Source organism: Corythoichthys intestinalis, chromosome 7 (assembly GCF_030265065.1).
Source record: "Corythoichthys intestinalis isolate RoL2023-P3 chromosome 7, ASM3026506v1, whole genome shotgun sequence".
Lineage (NCBI taxonomy): Eukaryota > Metazoa > Chordata > Actinopteri > Syngnathiformes > Syngnathidae > Corythoichthys > Corythoichthys intestinalis.
This window is the reverse complement of record NC_080401.1, coordinates 7,067,629-7,091,315: the sequence shown is the minus strand read 5'-3', so window position 1 is coordinate 7,091,315 and position 23,687 is coordinate 7,067,629. Positions and strand designations below refer to the sequence as shown.

Sequence of the window (23,687 nt, the reverse complement as noted above, 5' to 3'; positions counted from 1 at the left end):
TTAAAGGGTTTATGCGGTCCATTAAAAAGCGTTAAAATTCAATGCTTTTGTCAAAATGCAGGCCTTAAAAAGTATTAAAAAGCATTAAACTAAATGTTTAGGGCAGTAATATTTATGTGAAATTGATAGATAAATAACCCTTTCTTTTTACATTATTTATTAGAGTTGTCTGATATTATCGGGTAGCCAGGATAAGAGAAGATAAGATAAGATCATTACAGGGTAAAAGAATTACAGGGTAAGAGACGGATAAGATCATTACAGGGTAAAAGAATTACAGGGTAAGAGAGACGATACTATCGGCTACCCGATAATATCGGCTGATATTGGATAATATCGACATCAGTTTTTCATAACATGTTTTGGGCCAATATGCATGTTGCCTTCAAAGTGATGTACAGTAGAAGCCTTCTGCCTTTGTATAAAGGCTGGTCACAGCTTCGCACATAAGTTATGCCTTTTGATCATTAGATGTCTCCAAACTAAGATGCTTGGGATTTGTTTTGTGTGTAGACCATTTCCATTCATGGTGGAAAAATTAAATAGACTATAAATTATTTAAAAATAATGCGTTAGAAACTCATTATACACAGTGGGGCAAATAAGTATTTAGTCAACCACCAATTGTGCAAGTTCTCCTACTTGAAAAGATTAGAGGCCTGTAATTATCAACATGGGTAAACCTGAACCATGAGAGACAGAATGTAAAAAAAAAACAGAAAATCACATTGTTTGATTCTTAAAGAATTTATTTCCAAATTAGAGTGGAAAATAAGTATTTGGTCACCTACAAACAAGCAAGATTTCTGGCTGTCAAAGAGGTCTAACTTTCTAACGAAGAAAACGAGGCTCCACTCGTTACCTGTATTAATGGCACCTGTTTTAACACATTATCGGTATAAAAGACACCTGTCCACAACCTCAGTCAGTCACACTCCAAACTCCACTATGGCCAAGACCAAAGAGCTGTTGAAGGACACCAGAGACAAAATTGCAGACCTGCACCAGGCTGGGAAGACTGAATCTGCAATAGGTAAAATGCTTGGTGTAAAGAAATCAACTGTGGGAGCAATTATTAAAAAATGGAAGACATACAAGACCACTGATAATCTCCCTCGATCTGGGGCTCCATGCAAGATCTCACTCCGTGGTGTCAAAATGATGACAAGAAAGGTAAGCAAAAATCCCAGAACCACACGGAGGGACCTAGTGAATGACCCACAGAGAGCTGGGACCACAGTAACAAAGGCTACTATCAGTAACACAATGCGCCGCCAGGTACTCAAATCCTGCACTGCCAGACGTGTCCCCCTGCTGAAGAAAGTACACGTCCAGGCCCGTCTGCGGTTCGCTAGAGAGCATTTGGAAGATCCAGAAGAGGACTGGGAGAATGTGTTATGGTCAGATGAAACCAAAATAGAACGTTTTTTGGTAGAAACACAGGTTCTCATGTTTGGAGGAGAAAGAATACTGAATTGCATCCGAAGAACACCATACCCACTGTGAAGCATGGGGGTGGAAACATCACGCTTTGGGGCTGTTTTCTGCAAAGAGACGAGGACGACTGATCTGTGTAAAGGAAAGAATGAATGGGGCCATGTATCGAGAGATTTTGAGTGAAAATCTCCTTCCATCAGCAAGGGCATTGAAGATGAGCCGTGGCTGGGTCGTTCAGCATGACAATGATCCCAAACACAGAGCCAGGGCAACAAAGGAGATGCTTCGTAAGAAGCATTTCAAGGTCCTGGAGTGGCCTAGCCAATCTCCAGATCTCAACCCCATAGAAAATCTGTGGAGGGAGTTGAAAGTCCGTGTTGCCCAACGACAGCCCCAAAACATCACTGCTGTAGTGTGGATCTGCATGGAGGAATGGGCCAAAATACCAGCAACAGTGTGTGAAAAGCTTGTGAAGAGTTGCAGAAAACGTTTGGCCTCCGTTGTTGCCAACAAATGGTACATAACAAAATATTGAGATGAACTTTTGGTATTGACCAAATACTTATTTTCCACCATGATTTGCAAATAAATTATTTAAAAATCAAACAATGTGATTTTCAGTTTTTTTTCCCCACATTCTGTCTCTCATGGTTGAGGTTTACCCATGTTGACAATTACAGTGGCCTATACTACGAAGCCGGTTTTCTGGCTTAGCAGGGTAACTTCGAGAGTAACTTTATCACGTGCGACGTAAGTTCGCGGCTATGCGAGACTACGAAAGGTGGATATGTTGGAACCGAGAAGTGTTGCCATGGCAACACACGCCACACACCAAACCTGGTCGTGTCAGAGTTAGATCTTGCTTAACATCAGGATTCCAATTAACCACGCTCTATTTAAACAGCACTCCTCCGCGGACGTGTCCTCCTGACAATGACAGCGTACTTGGACGACCCATACGACATTGGCGCGCGGATTGTGAGGGGCTTTCTCCGGAGGGCACGGGTATTTCGGGACCGCCAGAATCCGCTGGCGTACCCGGAAGATGTTCTCCATGAAAGATATAGATTTTCAGCTGAGGGAATTCTTTACCTGTGCCAACTGATCTAGGCAGACGTCACTAATGTAACCCGCCGAGTCAGGCCCTCACAACCGCGCAGATTGTGTGTGCCTGTCCGTGCGCTCTTTCGCCAGGGACAATATATGTATTCCATCGGTGATGCTGAATATCTGCGTAAGAACACTGTATGCCGTGCGATTCGGAGTGGGGTATGGAAACGCTTCAAATTGATGCATTTATAATAATCATAGAAATATGTAGACTATTTAAACATTGAGAAAACTTGCGTTTTTTTCTGCCAACTGGAGGAGATTAAATTAAATGTCAAATCCACTGATAGGACAGACGCACAAATATAAAAGATATAAATGTTTATTGAATATGCATCTTACAGTCTTGTTTAACTGTGAAAAATCGTTACAAAAGACGGGCTTTTATTTACGCAACAACGCATGGCATCCCCGCATTTCCTTCTTCTCCTGAGTCCTCACAAATATAACATAATTTTTTTTGGGGGGGGGGTGTCGGGCTCGGGCCTGCAAATCAAGTTTATTGATCGGACTCGGGTCGGGTCGGGCTGGATTTTTTTAGGCCCAAACTAAAAAAAAGAACATACGTATTCGTACAGTCAAGGGGACTAAACATACAATCATCCTGTTTCGTGTGGTGATGCGTGACAATTATTTCTTACTGTTAATGTACCAAATCTTATTTTATTGTCCTGACAGCAGGCTTTATTTCTTTTCATGGACATAAGTAAACTGGCATATTGACGCATTCACAAATCACACGATCTGTAAATTCGCTGTCAACAGACCCGTTGCACTCTACTCGCCGAAGCGGTGTTGGATTTCGCGGTGAGGGTGGATTTTAATTCCTCATAATTCCGCGTGATCATCGCGCATTCCTCCTCTGTGAAGTAAGGTGCCCGTGCCATCGTCACAAGTAGTGTTTGACTCTGGTCACCGCCCCCTTTTATGTGAACGCAAAGTAACTCTGACTGACACAGGTTCGACTAATCAACCTCATAATCAGCGTCGTAGTACCGATTGACCACAAACTAGACAACCAGGTTTTGTCAACTCCGGTTACCCGCTGGTAAACTGGATTACTTCTGGGGAGGTTGAACTCGGTTCGTAGTATAGGCCACAGGCCTCTTTAATATTTTCAAGTGGGAGAACTTGCACAATTAGTGGTTGACTAAATACTTATTTGCCCCACTGTACCTCATTCGCTGTACTGAAGCTGTGTGTCTTTGTTGTTATTTTGAGCCAGAAGCACTGTGTGAGCCGTATGTGGTATGGCAGCGCCTTATTGCAACTTTGCACTTGCATTTGATAAAAAACAAAAAACAAAAACAAAAACAAAAACTGATGTTTACTATTACTACTAACATTTTGACTTCGACAACAAATATATTGGTGCAATACTGTATAGGCACTTAGGAAAACCTAGGTTGTTACATTTATGATAAAAAAAAAACTATCCAGTGGGGAATCACAGTACAAATATCCATAATATCCACGACCGCTTATATCGGTATTGGTTTGATATCAGTATTGGATTTTTGGAGTTGGACAATATCGGTATATCGGTTACAAAGTAAAAAAGTTAATAAGTAATTATCGGACAACTTTATTTAAAATTTGTTCCAAAAAAATAAATAAATTGTAAAATTTAAAAACCCAATCCTTTTCACCTGATTCCGATCCTCTGAAAATGGCCCGATCTCCCGATTTCCGATCACGTGATCGGATTGGGGACATCCCTTGTTGTCATACTGTTGATCCATGGTCTTTAATATGCAAATACACAAAACCAACGGAAGCCTGTAAGAAAAAGTCTTAAAAACCTAATTTATAAATGTAGAAGGGTTGTTTGGGCTGCAAAATACTGGTATTCGTACAACATTGTGGAAATTGTCTGCGTAGTCTGCTGTGTCCAGACTGGCCTTGCACAGCAGCAAGATTAAATTTCATCAGGATTTCTGTCTTCATCTCCATTTGAGAACACCCCAGGGGCAGCTTCAGGCAGTTGGTTATGCTCAGCATAATTTCTAGAGCTTTGTGGAATGAAATGAGTTATTCTGGTGATTTGGACTCATCAGCAATGACAGCTGTCTAATTGTCTTGATCGGTATTTTCAAAGTAAAGCAGCAGTTGTGTACATGCATGTTGTCTTGCGTTGCGACAAAATCAAACCTGAAACCTAAGAGGACAATTAAATTCCTTATCTATGTATCATTAGACACTATTATTATATTAATGGGTCTCATTGGGATGAAAACAACTATGTTCACTTGAACATAGTGAGGGTTAAGCTTTTTTGTTACTGAAGCAGTGGTGTTTTGTATGCATTAAAAAGGCTACAACTGGGAGATATATGTATGTAAAACACGCAATTATTCATACATTTTCACAAAAAGTAAACAAATGCTAGGATTTCCAGCATCAATTTCACCAAGAACACTCACGACTCCTTCAAACATCATCGCTGAGTGAAGAATTTGTCGTATGTTAAACCACTGTTTTAAAAACACAACAATATTGATTTCTAAACATTTTGCGCATTAAAACTATCCCGATTGCAAAATATAACTGGAGCGGACATAGGCCAGATGTACTGCAAATTTCGGCCCATATTCTTTTAACGGATCCGCCCCAGTGTTTTTTTTAACAAGAGCCCAAATTCAGTAAGGAGCCACTTGCAGACACGACAATAATGTATGGCCCGGATATGGCACACATGTTACCCAATCTGGTCCAGAATTGTATCAAAACAATTTTCAGTATTAAATTTGGGGTCCATTTTGTTCAATATATCATACTGTAATGTGTTTATATTGCAAATTAGTCTATTAAAAGCAATAATGACAACACTTCTTTTTCATACCATTTATTAATGCTAACATATTATTAAGGCAACATACAACAATACAACATTGTTTTTTCACAAAATATTTTAAATGGAACAAGCAACTCCACATTAAAGAGGACCCATTTTTAGACTGTAAACAACATATTGTATTTGTTAACGTTCTTAGGTAATGGGGGACCCGATTCTTTGAGAGGGATTGGTAGATAGTGTCCGAAGATCCGGTGGGCAGTTTGGTGATAGAACAGGTGAACGGGCAGACTGGCGTTTTGCAAGGCAAGCAGTACAGGATCTAGGGGGGAAAAAACACAAAAATGAGCTCAGTATCAGAATTAAAAGATTCCTTATTAGCTGAAAGACACATACCTGTTGGTGAGTTGTTGATCTGGCGATGATGTGAGGCCAAGGACCGGTTTAAGTAAGCTGCTGACAATGATCAGCGGCACCTGGTCCCAGGCTCACCCATCTGTCCAATCAAGGCGAATATTAAGGCAAAGTGACACATATACACAAACACAAGGAAGAGGGGCTCAGTTTGAATAATAATATTCAAGTTTGAAAACATTGAAACATTGAAACATTTACATCAACACAGAGTAAATGCTTTCTCCCTCCATTTGTTGTTATGCAACAAATTTTGAAATTACTTAACTTGAAGGCATTGCAGATCACTTGAATACACCGGCCATTTTATTAACGCTCGATTGAATAACTTGTTTAGCACTCAAGCAGTGACTTCAAAACGCGATTATGACATTGAATAAAGCACTTACACTACAAATTTGCCGTCCGCTGATGTGTCGTGACCCCTGCATGCTCTTCTGTTTAGTTGCCTTTCAGGTGCGCGCTGACAGTGATGTCACATCTCAACCGTTAAATTACAGAGTTTGAGCACGTCCGGTCTGCACGGTCCGCCCCGGAACAGTGCGTAACCTAGCATTTGGACTGTCATTGTACTGATCCGGGCCGCATCTGGCGCACTGACGTTACGTGGGAGTTTGAGCGCATCCGGTCTGCATGGTCCACCTAGGAACAGTGCGTAACCTATAATTGGACTGTCATAGTGCTGATCCGGGCAGCATCTGGCGCACTGACGTTAAGCAGGTGTGATTGTTATGCGGATCTGGCGAGCTGATGCCGGATCCGACTCGCAGTCACCTGCTATTGCGGTAGAGATAGACCGATTATCGCAGATTATCGACGCCGATATTTGGAGATTTGCCGTATATCAGTACCCGCCTTTTTTTTAATCCGACCGTCCGGTATGAAAAAAATCAATTTAAACTGGGTTATTTCGGCTGAGATTCAGCCGCGCCTCTCTCTCTTGCATGCTGTCTCCTGAACTTGTAGTCACCCCATCCTCTGATTGGTGAAATAGTAATGGTAAATGGAGTTTCATTTGTATTGCGCCTTTCCACCTTTTTAAGGCCCTCAAAGCGCTTCACATGATATCCTCATTTACCTTCTGGTGACGCCGCACCAGGAGCAACGTGGGGTTTAGTATCTTGCTCAAGGATAATTAGACGAGGTCATCAGGACTCTCTTTTCTGTGGAAAAAATCAGAAAGCTGTTTATCTAACCTTTTATTCAACTTTATAAAAGATGATTCTGAGTCTAAGAAATTCAGGCGCTTATGGAACTATTAGTTTCTTTGTGTAATTCATTAAACATGCTTTTTTAGGCATTTCAATGAAGTTCAGTGTTTTTACGCCATTTTTTACACTGTTACTGCAAATGAATATCATCTCCAAAAATCTTTTTTTTTTTGTCCCCTTACTACTAATAATCGGTATCGGTCCAGAAAAACCCATATTGGTCGATCTCTAATTAAAACTAGAAAAAAAGTAATTAAAATATCAACTGTACCTCACTGTTTTGTTGAAATGGTATAGCACCACCAGAGAAGAAATAATAACATTGAACCCAAATGTAACACATTTTAAAATGATTTACGATGATCAAAACAAGTATGTAATGCCAAGCTGTGGATGATATAAAAATCATTTAAAATGTATCATGCAGTTTACAATTGAGTAGCAGTACACACATTTTTTTGTTTGTTTTTACACCGAATTACATGATGTGATTTCCCATGAAAATATGATATCTGACTTGGGGAAACAAAACACAAAGTAGCATAAATCGACTGAAGTCACTTGACATTTGTAATGCTGTTTGCGTTGCAAAAGTAATCAAAGATGTTGGAGAGTTGCATCATATGGCTTGGTTAATACCAGCATATGGCAGGACACGTAGACAAGCACACCACAATCCTGTCCCATTTCATGCATAGTACTATACAAGTATGTTCTGGAACATTCAACTGCTGGTTCAGAATTTTAGGTAATGTTTTCCTTTAACGCAGGATGTGTATTTTGTCAACATTACCACTCACCGTTCCTTTAATTGAAGGTCAGTTTCGATGTAGTGAGTGTGTGCATGCCCATGTTTGTGTTATTTCAGGAAGGAGAGTTCATGGGGGGAAATGGTAGAACAATACAGTTAGTCTGACTGTAGCATAGAATGCTCAGATGGCCTGTAAATCAAGTGGAAATGTTCATTTATTCATATCCACATGTGATTGTACTACGATTTATTTATATTTTAGTTGAGTATTTAGGTTTATAGGTTTACCTCACAATGTGTGCTAGAGTCTCTTTTGACAGGGTTTTTTTAATTGTTTTTTTTTTTTTTTTTTTTTACGCCCCAAACTTAAATTATAGATTTATATAAGGGATATATTTCTTTATGAAAACCATTAACCCTTTTTGGAGCATCTAATAGGTTGCTGTATATACTGTCAGTGGCGGAACAAATCAGATCTGGGCCAGCGAGGAATATGACCCCTAAACCCAAATAATGAAGATTATCATAAAATCTTTTCACAGCTTAAATATACCCACAACAGCATGGCTTACAAACTTCAACACCACAGAGACTATGTCATTTTGAAGTCCCAATATGCATGAAAAATAATAGCCAAAAGAATAATAATAGCCTTACTAGCCTAAATGGCTCCTAATAAAAAAAGAAAACAATAAAAAAAACACAAAGAATAATGAACCAAGAGAATGACCAAATCGTTAAACCACACAAATTCGAAGCAGTTTCAATTTTCCTCACGCAAGTTTCACAAAAAATTACTAGCGCCCCGCCAGGACACACATAGGCACAACCTGGCCCAAATTACAGAACTTCTGTACCATTTCCTCTTGGATATCACAAAAATACAAGAGTGTTGCAGAGTATTGTGTTACAATTCCCAATCTGTTAATCTGTTGGCGGGCCTGAATCGCAGTCTAAAATGTGGAAGGATTCATATGCAGGAGGTCCAATATCATTGCTGTTCTTACTTACCCCTTTCATTTCCTTCATTCATCCATTCATTTCGGTTAACACTTCACTTTTCATGTTTGTACCAGTTACCTGTTCCAGTGAGCTATACACTAACCACACCCACCAAGGATTTTTCCCCACTCAAATTGACTATTGACGATTTTACCCAGAACACACTTGAAAACAAAATCAGAGTGTAATTTTAAATGTCCACCTTCTCCACACCCACAATGCCTTTTTTCCACACTCATATTAACTGTTGACAATTTTACCCAGAATGCACTTGGAAAGGATATCAGCGTTGAATTAATTAATCAATTAAATTTCCACCTTGTAAAGTGAAAAACGAGAGTAAAATACTGGCCAGTCATACAGAAAGTATTGTTTAAAAAATGTACTTCAACGACATCACTCTCAGTCAAGAAAATGAATATTTTTTTTAAGTAAAACCGAGAAAATGATACTTAATAAACCGTTGGAACATCAGTAATATTATAATTGGTTCACCATCATGAAGAAGCCACCAGTAGGCACCTCAGCTGAGTTATTGCGGGCTAGTGACAAGGCCCACCGCAACATATCCGATTCTTTTGAGCCCCGGTCCCTCTGGAGGCCTGGACCCAGGTGCAACCGCATCACCAGCACCCGCCAAGCTCCACCCCTGTAGACTGTAATTTATCGGTTGCTGAACTTTAAATCATAGCCAAGCATTGCCGAGGGATGTCCAATTAATTTAAATTGGGAGGACTGGCTATGAAAGCTCATCATTCAGTGCAATCTAGAATGGTCACTGCCACCCTCCCAATAAAAACAGATTCGATCCCTAGTCTTGTCAATGGCAGCCATTGAGTTAAATAAGTAAAGAAAAGATATCTTCAAGGTCAGCAAGAACACTAATATTAATTTGATTCCATTCCAGTGTTGTTTTCGTCAAAAATGACGTTTTTTTTTTTTTTTTTTTCATGACAATGACACCACGAGGACATACTATAAACGTGGCTTGGGAGAGAACATAACGAGACAAATGCCAGTTTTCGTCTAGCAAGACGACAACCAGACGAAAAAGCGACATTATTTCTGTCATATGTTCACAATGCGTGACATTTTCATATTGTACGTGGTGTATGTCAGCTTGCATCGTAGCAATGTTTGGGTCGTGTCACTCATGTGAGATGTGCTGCGCTTTTCTCTCATCTCCTCATTGGAGTTTAGGATGTGTCTAAAGCTAGGCTGCGCTTCATCTTGCTTGTTTGGAAACGCGATAAGATGTGTTTTCTTATCTTGGCAAGAGAGAATATTCAATGCTGCTTTAGCCTTTAAAGGTCTGTGCTGAGTGATCATTAGATATTAAATGTAACTCCTACCGTTAGCATAGCATTCACGGTAGCATAAGCTTCAGAATGGCGAGCGCCCTCTTAAAACACTGGCCAGTCTAAAGCAGAGCCACTTGGCTTTTCTGGTCAGTAAATCTAGAGGAGAGTGAGGTGGCGAAATAGTATTTAGCTAATAGCCCACTTGTCATGCCTTGAGTTGTGGTAGGTTTGCGTCCTAGTGTGTCTTGTCATGTGATTATCTATTGATTTCTCCTTTTGTGGCCTGCTCCTTGTGTGTTGACCAATCCACTACCTCTTGTGTCATCCACCTGTGCCTCATTGTCTTGTTACTCCATGTCTGTAGTTGTTCCCCATGTGTCTGTCTTTCAGAATGTCTGCTCAGTGTCCAAGCCTTCATGTTGTTTCTTCGCAAAGTAAGTTTTTGTTTCCTGGCTTTTTGTCTGATCCCCGCTGCTTTTGTCTGCACTTTCTTTTTCAGTCTTTGATTATTAAAGTACTTTTCAGTTCCCACACACCCTGCCTTTCCCTGCCTTTTGTTTCCCTGCATTTGGGTCCTCCATGCATCCTCCTCGTGACACCACTGAGCTGTTATGTTTGGTAAATGAGCAATTACTGGGAAATACTGATTGCTTGTAACTTCTGGCTAGACTCTAAGAATAGAAAATAAAATCCCAGACATCCGAGTGTTAAACGCTCAGACATTTTTTTTTTCCATACAGTTCGTGGCTTCCAGTTGGGTTTAATTGAAAATGTTGTACCGTAATTTTCGGACTATAAGCCGCTACTTTTTTCCCCTCAATTTGAATCCTGCGATTTGGAGTCTATTGCGGCCTATTTGTTGATTTATTTGGGTTAATAGGCAACACATTATTTGACACTGGCGTAATAAGATCATCATAACACCTTCATAATCATGACATGACAGTGTCATGGGCATTAATGAAAGCTTATGACAGATGTCATTAAGTGTCATCCAGCAAATGTTGTCACTAATTCCATTTATGTCCAGCTCGGATCTTTTATATCCAAGTGAGATCATTTGCCGGATGACACTAAATTACATCTGTCATAAGCATTCGTTAATGATCATGACAGTGTCATGTCAAAATTATGACGGCCTTATGACAGTGTTATGATGCCACTGTCAAATAAAGTGTTACCAGTTAATATCTTTTGGTGTAAATATCCCATAATACAGCGAGGACAGCTGTGGTTTACAGTCCGGTGTGGCTTATCTATAAACAAATGCCGTTTTCGTGTCAAATTTGGTGGGTGGCGGCTTATAGTCAGGTGCGCCTTACAGTGCGAAAATTACGGTACTGCTTTTCCTGCTGAGTGTGTATTATCATCACCAAGCTGACGCTACAATATGTGCTCGTCTGTGTTCATTCAAAAATATTGGAAACATTTATCTATTTTTGGACTAAAACTTTTTAATTTTACAGACGAAAACTTTTAGAGTAACTGCCGACTACAACTAGAATAACACATTTTGAAATGAATAAAATAAGATGAAGATTAATAAGTCTTTTTGTCCAAAAGACAAAGACTAAAACAAAAATTTAAAGGGCTGCCAAAAACAACACTGTTCCATTGTTATAAGGATAGCAAAGTAACATTTTTTGGGACTGTGTGACGATACTAATCACCCCATCCCAGGCTGCAGTTGCGATTTGTGTATACATACAGTTTATACAGGCTGTCTCCATGGTACACGACAGTCACAGGAAAAAGCCTCTGGTGTTTTATGGTAGCTGTGCTCTTATGAACTACTAATCCGCTAACTCACAGGGGACTCAAGATAATTTGTCCCAATGAGGGATTAGCTTCCGGCCACTGCCCATTTCAGACAAAATGGCTGGACAATGTGACCCGAGATATTGCAGATGTACAACTGAATTTTGTTGTTACATATTTTTATTCGGTATCATTACAGTATCTTAAGTATTATGTTGTCCAAACTTTTAAATAACTGCCCAGGTCTGGATGCTTAATATATATAAAAAAAAAAATAAAAAAGCTTAAAAATCAATAGCCAAATTAAATTACTATGCTGCCTTCTGTTATATTTTGAGGCCTTTTCTATGCATGAAAATTCTTATCTAATCTAAGGTTTGTTTGACTGAAATATACACCACTAAAGGTTATTTTAAAACCGCTACATTTGACCACTCCAGGCAAACAATACTTGGCCAATTTTTGTGTTCAATGTCAAAGTTGGAAGTTGCCCATTTATATTGTCTTTGCTCTATGTTTACATTGCATTGGAAAACAAGGATGGCTTAAATGGGAAATGAACCCAAAAAAGAGAGGTGTCACTTCACCTGACTTCAAAATCCTTAAATGTATGTTTTTTCTCATCTGTAAATTGAAGACTTTGGCATGTAAAAAGCTTGTTTGCTCAGGTTTCAAGAAAGATAATTGGTTAACAAGAGCTAAATGGCAAAATATTTAATGAGACGAGTCAATTGGGAAATCTAACCAAATCATCACATGTCGGAACAAACATTGACTTGGTGAGGCCAACTTGCGTGGCTGGAGTGCCTTTGAATGGCTTGGCTTTTCCGGAATAAAGATGATCAGACATGACAACACTTCAAAGATTACAACTCAAGCTGGGGGGCGGGGGTCCTTACACTTAGAATCTAGTTTCCAAATGGCTTGAGAGCTGAACTAGATTTCCTCCTTTGTTCATTTTTTAACAAGTGTGACAAACAACCCAAGACAAATAGATCCTTACATAAAAAGAGCACTATCATTCAGTAGATGTTTGTAATGTTTTGATCTTAAAACCACAAAAATGTATGTATGTATGCATTCGTATTTGCATCCACATTTAGAAAAGCAATGCAGATTTCTTTGAATTTTGTCACTTGACCACAAAGAGTCTGAAGTGCCAATTTTGTAGCAGCTGCGCTTGAATAGGAATACCCAGTAGTTGTTAGTCTTGTGATCGCAAAGCAAAACTCTTAAAAATGAAATGAACTCTTAAAAAGAAAAAAATACTGTTAATAAATGTTTTGTAAATATTGGAAACCCCTACACAGACCCCCTTTTTTTTCAATATGAAAAGCTTTTAACTACATGGACTAAAGACTAAAGAAAGCGACAGAACACTTCCCCGGCATCTTTGTCATTAGGCCAAATATTTGAAAAGGTTTGATGAAGTTTGAACACATAACATTCCCAAATAGGACTAACAAATACATTCAGTACCTAGATAAGTTTGATTGGGAATGAATGATCAGAAATCAATACACAACTAAATTAATATATACAGGAAAAAAGTAAATTTCTAGCTTTTCCAATGTGCTAATCATTTATTAATATTACTACAAAAGTTGAAGAGAAGTGATGAAAATGAATACAATAAAATACTTGGGTAGGACGGGTAGAACTTCCGTACGGCGGTCCCACTGCCCTCAGCCAGGCTCTCCTATTTTAATGCATACTCTGCACTACCGTCTGCACACAATCCCATCACAGTGCTTGAAAATGGCTCCCAGGCTGGGACCTAGCAGCCACAGTAATAGGGTCCCACACTTTTTCTCTATGGCGTGGCTCTCGGGGCTTGGCCTCCTCTCTGTCTGGGCTGCCGGCTGTGGCGGTGTCGGGGGTCCGGCCCCGCAGGGGCTTCTCGCCGCTCTCCTGCTTCCGCCTCCCCCTCTCTTTTCTGCACAGGTATCCTCCCTGCGCTCCTTTGCAGGTCGCTGGCTGGGTGCCGATGTGTCGGCTGGGTATCCCTTGCTCTGGGTGGGGATCCTGCCCTGCCCCGGGCTTGGTGGGCCGTGGGGGCCCCATGGTGTGCTGTTTCGGTTGGGGGGCTTAGGCGGTGGCTTGTGGGCCGAGTGGGCAGGCGGTGGTGGGGATGGGCGTGGGGGGCGGTGGTGCATCCCCTCACCCCCTCCCTGAAGGCCGGTTGATGGGGGCGCGGATGGCCTGGGGGACCACCCTGATTCCGGGGGGAGACGGCGGTCCCCTTGCTGGAGCTGCTGGAGGAGAGATGGGCTGCGCTGGCACATTTTCCAATAGTCTGTAGGACTATCACATGTCTGATGGGATTAACGCATGACTAGGTGCAATAAGAAACACTCAAGTAGAGAAACTATCAGTGCCAGGATTAGCGATCAGGCAGCAAAGAATAGGATGTCAACATAGCCACTATGCCTGAACAATATTGGAAAAAACTATTGCTGCGATTTTTGGGGGGGTTTGCAATATTATATTGCGATATTATATTGCAATATTAAAAAAAAAAAAAAAAAAAAATTATATATACATATATAATTTTTTTTTTTTTTTTAAAGACATTTTTACTAGATGACTTGAATAGCTCTTTGGAAAGACTTTGGATGACTCATCATGACCACAGTGTACAGTATTCCATCGTTTTTCGCGGTTAATAGGGACCAGAACCCGCCGCGATAAGTGAAAAACCGCGAAGTAGCGCATGCCCCCCTCCCCATTTGTGTGTTTGTGTGTGTGTGTGTTCAATGTATTTATTCAGATCTAGCACTGGAAAGAGATACATATAAGACATGTTTTTTCTTCACTTTTTTCCCCCAAAGTATGATTTAAAAAAAAAAAAAAAAAATATATATATATATATATATATATATATATATATATATATATATATTGATAAATGCTTTTTAAGCACTTTAAATGTAATAATTATGATCAGTTTTAAACATAACAGTCCCACTGAATCATTTTTAAACAAGAATAAAGTACTGTAGTAGAAAAATGCTTGGCTTTATTAAATGCTTTTGTTTACCTAACATGGCTGTGACTCTTGGAGTGACATGTAGAAATTACAAACTCCTCATAATCACTTCTGGCGTTTATTTTATATGTCTCGAACGTCTCCACATTCTCCCCCCACAGACACACACATTCATTCCAGCCCGCGCTCCTTTGCAGAAACTGTTTAACAAGTTAAACAGTTTGATTGACAGATTGCTGCCCGGATTCTTTGACCAGATCATTAACTTTAATAAACAAGTGTCGCAGTGACTGAGAGCTGGGAAAAGGGGATGAGAGAGGCTGTGCGAGCGAATGAAGCAGATCAAGGGTTTGTGGCTCAGAAAAAAAAAACAAAAAAACAATCGCACATCCTTGCGATGGGACTATCGCGCATGCGCACATGGCAATGTTGAAACGATATATCGTTCAGGCTTAATATCCACACTAACAAGTAATTCACGTAACACTGGGTTCTACACCTCATATGGTTGTTTTTTTTACACTTCACCCCTCCCACTCACAAATCTTTCTGACTCTACCCCCCTCCTTTTTCTCCTTGGTCATCAGGGTCCCAAATTGCGTCAACCGGAAATACAACTAGCTAACAATTGTCTCGAAGGGGACGGCCAGTTGCGTATCGCAGACACAGGACTATATTGATCTTGACAGGCAAAGGATACAATCAGGTCAAGCGGTAATGGACAGTTGACATGCTAGCGTATGCTGGAACGCTGATGACCTGACACTGAATGCTATTTGTTCATGCCTTATATACTGTTCTCAGTTGTTCTTTGTGACATATTAAGGAGGGCAAAGTCCTTATGATGGAAACATTTATGATGCATGAGTGTAATGCAATATGGTGGCACATGACAGAACAGACTTTGTGATGAAAGCCTGATGCATTATCAGGCAATATGCTAGCACATGAGCGCATGTTGAGCGCACTTGACAACAATAGCACCAACATATTCATAGTTAGTGTAAGCGTTCAATGTGTTTCTTGTTGTTTTTTGTTCTTTTTTTTTTTGTCTCTGTCTCCTTCTCCTTTATTTCTGTTCCCTCATAACTCACTCCTGTTCGCTGCTTTCTGCTAATAAACAAAACACTTTGAATAATTACAATGGGAGTATGTCATACTCCCATGTGATACATTCAAACTGTTCAGAGGAATAGGACACTCAGATTCCAATTCTCCGTGTCAAGTAGCTGAACAGGACAGGTTTTAAAAAAAAAAAAAAAAAGTGATGGAAAATTGCCATCAATCAAGCAGATAATTGATTTGCGATAAATGAGATTTACACCACCAAGTGCCGAGCACACTCACAATAACACCAGCAATGAAAATATTAAAACTACTAGAAACTAATTAGTAGTATTACAGCAACTAAATCGTAATCGTACATCGTGTTGTAGCTTTAATGTCAAGTCAACACCCTACATCACATGGCCTGTTTCGCTGTTTGTTACATGTAGACACTAAAGTGTAAAATATGATAAGTTGAGTTTTCTTAAAAAAAAAAAAAAAAAAGCAAACTTACTGCCTTAGAAAATGTAATTTATGTTACTTACATTCATTAGAGGCAATTTACTTAATTATTTCAAGTTTTAGGAACTCAAATTAACCTTAATAGTTGGATTATAATAATTTGTTTGAGTGCAGTATTTACATGAATTAATTATATTACAGTAATTTATGTTGAGTTTTCATATGCAAGTCATCTTCTTTTTTTGACCTAAAATAATTCTACAATATAAACAGCACATACTAATTTGATTAATAACACATTTTAAAACAGTAATGACCCTAATAAATGAAGGGAGAACACTCAATCGATTAACTCAATGAAATTAAACGTTCTTTTTCAAATGCTCAACAATACATTTAAGACACAAGAAACATTGGCTTTGCTAAGTATTTTGTTGATGCTTGGTGTGAAATGAACAATCAGTAGTATAACCAAAACTCTCTTCAACACCTTTACCTACTTCATATCGTTTTGGTAAGTTAATATTGTGGCGAGCGAGGGGGAGAAGAATGACAGAGTGACTTTTATTATTAACACTTGCTATTCTTGTGCCCCATACACCGCACGGCCACAAGAAACAGCGCACTTCATTGAACGGAACACACACGACATAACAACTTGTGGTTGCCACAACTACCCGTCATCCATTGCAGCGGAACAGATAGATAACAGTCGCTACAATATATTACTCTTTTATAAACAAGGCAATGTGAGTTTATAAAAGAGGAAAATATTTACTTAGTAAACTGATGTGAAGTTAAGTAAGTGAAGGTGTTGAAGAGAGCTCGGGTTGACTGCGCGGTTCACTGTGCACGTGTGGGAATATTTTGGTGTGAGAAAAACGCAACATAGACGAGGCAGCTCTGCGCATGTCTGAAAGAACCCCCAAAAAACACTGGGTACAAAAAACTATTTTTTTCTAATTTAGTTAACTGCGATACATCAAGTTAGGCATGTTTTCCAGCTCCAAATTACTACTTTCTTAGTAAAAGTTAGTGTTCACAACAGGTTGATAAAAACTGAGTCTGGTTCACATATCATATTTTATTAGGGTGTATATTAGTAGTTACAATGTAGGCGAGAATGACTAAAGAATAAGACAATTCAGTTGCAGTATTTAACTTCTACCTAGTGGGTCTTTCCAAGTCAATATATTCAGCCACTCTGGAGCCATTACAACCAAAGTGCTTTAGAAAAGAAGCACAATTGAATTAGATTCGGTTATACAGGTATTGTTTATTACAGGTATTGTAATCAGCCAGTAGTTCTACAGCTCCCTGGCGTGCCTCATGAGATTGCGAAGTTTTTAAATGCCTTACGACATCATGGTGAAAAATGATGATAGTCCATTACACAACAGGCATAACAGTAAAATCATAGTTAGTGTCACTGAACACAACTGTAATTGATGATAATGACTTTGTCTTTGCCAGTGAAAAATCTTGATGAGTCTACTACTTTTTCCTCTTCTCTCCCAAGCATATTTGTATGCCTGTATTTCTTTCCAGGACATGTCTGTGTAATATATTTAAATTAATATTTTGGGTATAAAAATGTATGGTTAAAAAAATCAAGTAATAAGTGTGAGAATAAATGATGGTAATTATTGTATTAATGAAGTTTTTATTTTATTTTTTATTTTTTAAGTGTAAACATCCATCTTTACTTAGAGCAAATGAGACGAGTACATTAAAAAAAAAAAAAAAAAGTATAATTCCTGCTAAATTTCTGAAGCTGGTGCTGATTCGCTTTAAGTGATTCTGTCCATTTTAATTATTTATAATAATTATAATTATAATATAATTATTAATATATTTATCTGATTTCACTTTTTTTTCCTTGTAATTGTAGTTATCGTTTTACTGTTAAATAATTGGATTATATTTTGTACATTAAATGCTTTACTGCATTTTTTTTAATTCATAAAGTTATAGCTGTAGAAGAGGTTGCTTTTAAAGTGATCTATGAATACAAAATACAGTAGGTCAGTTCAATGTGTTTTGCAACACTAAAAGGAATTAATGATGTAAGATTTTGAGCCTATATCACCATAATTTCACGATCATAAAAAATTCTAAAAATATCAGGAATGGAGGGATATAAAGGTAAAGTACATTTTTTAAAAACATATTTATACTGTTTACATATATATATATATATATATATATATATATATATATATATATATATATATATATATACACATACATACATACATACATACATACATACATACATGTTAGTGGGGCAAATAAAGTATTTATTCAACCACTAATTGTGCAAGTTCTCCCACTTGAAAATATCAGAGAGGCCTGTAATTGTCAACATGGGTAAACCTCAACCATGAGTGATATAATGTGGAAAAAAAAAACAACAGATCACACAATCACATTGTTTGATTTTTAAAGATTTTATTTGCAAATCATGGTGGAAAATAAGTATTTGGTCAATACCAAAAGTTCATCTCAATACATTGTTATGTACCCTTTGTCGGCAATAACAGAGGCCAAACATTTTCTGTAACTCTTCACAAGCTTTTCACACACTGTTGCTGGTATTTTGGCCCATTCCTCCATGCAGATCTCCTCTAGAGTAGTGATGTTTTGGGGCTGTCGTTTGGCAACACAGACTTTCAACTCCCTCCACAGATTTTCTATGGGGTTGAGATCTGGAGACTGGCTAGGCCAATCCAGGACCTTGAAATGCTTCTTACAAAGCCACTCCTTTGTTGCCCTGGCTGTGTGTTTGGGGTCATTGTCATACTGAAAGATCCAGCCACGTCTCATCTTCAATGCCCTTGCTGATGGAATGAGATTTTCACTCAAAATCTGTCGATAAATGGCCCCATTCATTCTTTCCTTCACACAGATCAGTCTTTCTGGTCCCTTTGCAGAAAATGCTGAAGATGTTTCCACCCCTATGCTTCACAGTGGGTATGGTGTTCTTCGGATGCAATTCAGTATTCTTTCTCCTCCAAACAGGAGAACCTGTGCTTCTTCCAAAAAGTTCTATTTTGGTGTCATATGACCATAACACATTCTCCCAGTCCTCTTCTGGATCATCCAAATGCTCTCTAGTGAACTGCAGACGGGCCTGGACGTGTACTTTCTTCAGCAGGGAGACACGTCTGGCAGTGCAGGATTGGAGTCCTTGGCTGCGCATTGTGTTACTGATAGTAGCCTTTGTTACTGTGGTCCCAGCTCTCTGTAGGTCATTCACTAGGTCCCCCGTGTGTTTCTGGGATTTTTACCCACCGCTCTTGTTATCATTTTGACGCCAGGGGGCGAGATCTTGTATGGAACCCCAGATCGAAGGAGATTATCAGTGGTCTTGTATGTCTTCCATTTTCTAATAATTGCTCCCACAGTTGATTTCTTTACACCAAGCGTTTTACCTATTGCAGATTTAGTCTCCCAGCCTGGTGCAGGTCTACAATTTTGTCTCTGGTGTCCTTCGACAGCTCTTTGGTCTTGGCCATAGTGGAGTTTGGAGTGTGACTGAGTGAGGTTGTGGACAGGTGTCTTTTATACCGATAATGAGTTAAAACAGGCGCCTTTAATACAGGTAACGAGTGGAGCCTTGTTAGACCTCGTTAGACCTCGTTAGAAGAAGTTAGACCTCTTTGACAGCCAGAAATCTTGCTTGTTTGTAGGTGACCAAATACTTATTTTCCACTCTAATTTGGAAATAAATTCTTTAAAAATCAAACAATGTTGATTTTTGTTTTTTTTTTTCCCCACATTCTGTCTATCATGGTTGAGTTTTACCCATGTTGACAATTACAGGCCTCTCTAATCATTTAAAATTGGAGAACTTGCACAATTGGTGGTTGACTAAATACTTATTTGCCCCACTGTATATTCACTATTCACCCTGAGTTAAACCAACGAGGGGGTGGGGGAGTATTAGGCCTGCGCAATATATCGTTTGAATATCGCTATCGCGATGTGTGCATGCGCAATAGTCCTATCGCAGGATGTGCGATGATTATGTGTTTTTTTGACACGTAAACGTTTGGTTTGGTTCATAAAAGCAACAAGTGCTGAGACATAGCTTCCTGTATCCCTTTTGAATAAATGCATATACGGTATATAATTCAGATATTACTAAACGTATTATTGGAATGCAATCATATATCGCGGTTTTGCAATTTTCTGCACTTTCAGTTCTTATATAAATAAATAATAAGTAAATAAATACAATTAAAGTCAATGGAAGCACCTTAAATCTAATATAACAATAAAAAATACAGAAAGATAACATTTTGATCATGAAGAATATGATAGTTTTAAGAATATAAAATATAGAGAAAAAAAATAAGAATACAAGGATAAATCAGAAAAACAAGGGCGAAACTAAGAAAAAAAAATATCTAATAAAACACTGAATGCATCACACTAATACAAAAACATGGCTAGTCAACCAAAGTCTTCAGAAACACAACTATTCAAGTCATCTGGTGAAAATGTTTCTAGTTTTTCAAGTCTTAATATTGGAATATAAATCGCGAACCCCAAAAAGTTGCATTAAACTTTTTTCCAGTATCATTCAGCCCTAGCGAGTATGTTGATATACATCATATTGTAAAGTAACTAAACCCTTTTTGCTATGACATATGACAAGTTTTAATTTCCAAGTTTAGGGCAAAATTCCTGGATAGTTTTCTTTTTTTTACTCTCCTCTCTTAGATTTTTTTTTTAGAGACAACTCACATTATTAGTCAAAAAAAAGTTTTGAAAGGATTTTTTTTTTTTTTTTTTAATAACACAGAAGCCTGAATTCTAACAATGGTATACGTGTGTGTGTGTAGACTTGTTCAAGTGTATGAATTGTATCATAATTGAAATACTGTATCATGTCAAACATCTGAGTAAAAATAAAATTAAAGGAAATCATTTGTGTTTTCGTGTTATTGCAAACCAAACGTTTTGACTGCATGCATATTTTAGAGAATTATTATTTTCAACATTGCCATTGTTTTATCATGCTGTACAAAATAAAACACGATTCAAAGCAGCATGTGTGACAGTGATAAAGTGAAGGATAAGACCGTGTCTGGAAAAAATTAGGCAAACCTATTAAAGACATGACCGTACACTTAGTGAGCCAAGCCTACCACGAAATGAAATATTAATTTGCCGCAATAAATGTTTCTCATGATCTGCCATGCTTTAGATTATTCAACAGTTACATGTGTGGCACAGTCAGCACAAGTATGGTTGAATGAAAATGATGTAATATGTCTGGCAGATATCAGTGCACTACATTATTTTGTTGGTTATAAAAGTTTGACTACCATTTTCACACTCACATTATTATTATTATTATTTTATTATTATTTTTTTTACCAAGCAGTACTCTTAGCTCGCATTTTTTGTGATGCACATGATATTCAAAATGCGAACAACTTATTAAGAATTTGTTCATTTTGTATCTGCTCCGTACCCCACAAGTATTCTGTCCTAATCTCTGTGTTTCTTCTCTTTGCAGTATGAGTTCAAGGTGAAAAACATTAAAAAGAAAAAGGTCAGCATCATGGTGTCTGTTGAGGGTGTAAAAGTCTCCTTAAGAAAAAAGAAAAAAGTGAGTGGTATCTCTTGTCATCCTTGTTTTGTACACAATACATGACTGTCTCAGATAATTAGAATATTGTGATAAAGTTCTTTACTTTCTGTAATGCAATTAAAAAAACAAAAATGTCATACATTCTGGATTCATTACACATCAACTGAACTATTTCAAGCCTTTTATTATTTGAATATTGCTGAATTTGGCTTACAGCTTAAGAAAACTCAAAAATCCTATCTCAAAATATTAGAATATCATGAAAAAGTATACAAGTAGGCTATTCAACTAATCACCTGAATCATCTAATTAACTCGAAACACCTGCGAGGGTTTCCTGAGCCTTAAAAACACTCAGCTTGGTTCAGTAAACTAAATCACAAGTATGGGGAAGACTGCTGATCTGACTGCTGTCCAGAGGACCATCATTGATACCCTCCATCAGGAGGGTAAGACACAAAAAGAAATTTCTCAAAGAGCAGGCTGTTCACAGAGTGCAGTTTCAAAGCATATCCACAAAAAGTCTGTTGGAAGGGAAAAATGTGGCCGGAAACGCTGCACAACCAAGAGAGATGACCGCAGCCTTAACAAAATTGTGAAGAAGAGCCGCTTCCAGAATTTGGGGGAGCTTCAAAGACAGTGGGCTGAAGCTGGAGTCCAGGTATCAAAAGCCACAGTTCACAGACGTGTCCGGGAAATGGGCTACAATAGCCGTATTCCCATGGTCAAGCCACTTCTGAACTCAAGACAACGGAAGAAGCGTCTGACTTGGGCTATGGAGAAGAAGCACTGGACAGTTGCAGAGTGGTCCAAAGTCCTCTTTTCAGACGAAAGCAAGTTTTGCATTTCATTTGGAAGTCAAGGCGCCAGAGTCTGGAGAAAGGCTGGAGAGGAGCAAAATCCAAGTTGCTTGAAATCCAGTGTGAAGTTCCCACAGTCAGCAATGGTTTGGGGAGCCATGTCAGCTGCTGGTGTTGGTCCACTGTGTTTCATCAAGTCCAGAGTAAATGCAACTGTGTACCAAGAGATTTTAGAGCACTACATGCTTCCATCTGCTGAAAAGCTCTATGGAGATGAGTATTTCATTTTCCAGCATGATCTGGCACCTGCCCACAGTGCCAAAACCACCAGTATCTGGTGCACTGACCATGGCATCACTGTCCTTGATTGGCCTGCTAATTCCCCTGACCTGAACCCCATCGAGAATTTGTGGGGTATAGTTAAGAAGAAGATGAAAGACACCAGACCTACAAATGCAAATGAGCTGAAGGCCGCTATCGAAGCATCCTGGGCATCAATAACACCTCAGCAATGCCACAGGCTGATTGCCTCCATGCCACGCCGGATTGATGCAGTAATCCGTGCAAAAGGATTCCCAACCAAGTACTGAGTGCATCAATGGACATTTTCAAATGTTTGATTTAGTTTTGCTGTTATTAAATTATTTTTTTACTTGGTCTGGGGAAGTATTCTAATTTTTTGATATAGGATTTTTGAGGTTTCTTAAGCTGTAAGCCAAAATCAGCAATATTCAAATAATAAAAGGCTTGAAATAGTTCAGTTGATGTGTAATGAATCCAGAATGTATGACATTTTTGTTTTTTTAATTGCATTACAGAGAGTAAAGAACTTTATCACAATATTCTAATTTCCTGAGACAGTCCTGTATATCATATGTATGTGATATACATTGTATTTATATGTGTTCTGTATTAACACTTATATGTACACCCTTCTTTGCATCCGAATATACAGTACATTTCCTTTTCGACATTTTGAAAATCACTCAATTAAAAGGGTTAGGGCA

At 38.6% G+C, this 23,687-nt stretch overlaps 1 protein-coding gene across 5 annotated transcripts in view; it reads left to right on the top strand.

Moving 5' to 3' along the window:
- The window catches only part of LOC130918728 (carboxyl-terminal PDZ ligand of neuronal nitric oxide synthase protein-like), a 216,019-nt gene that overhangs the window by 43,802 nt on the left and 148,530 nt on the right, over positions 1-23,687 (top strand). For 4 of the 5 annotated variants that reach the window (XM_057840699.1, XM_057840698.1, XM_057840700.1 and 1 more), the window contains exon 3: positions 21,807-21,899. In XM_057840699.1, the coding sequence (XP_057696682.1) occupies positions 21,807-21,899 (93 nt within the window). Of the gene's footprint in view, positions 1-10,384; positions 10,455-21,806; positions 21,900-23,687 lie in introns of all 5 variants that reach the window. The other variant, XM_057840702.1, reaches the window with a different exon arrangement.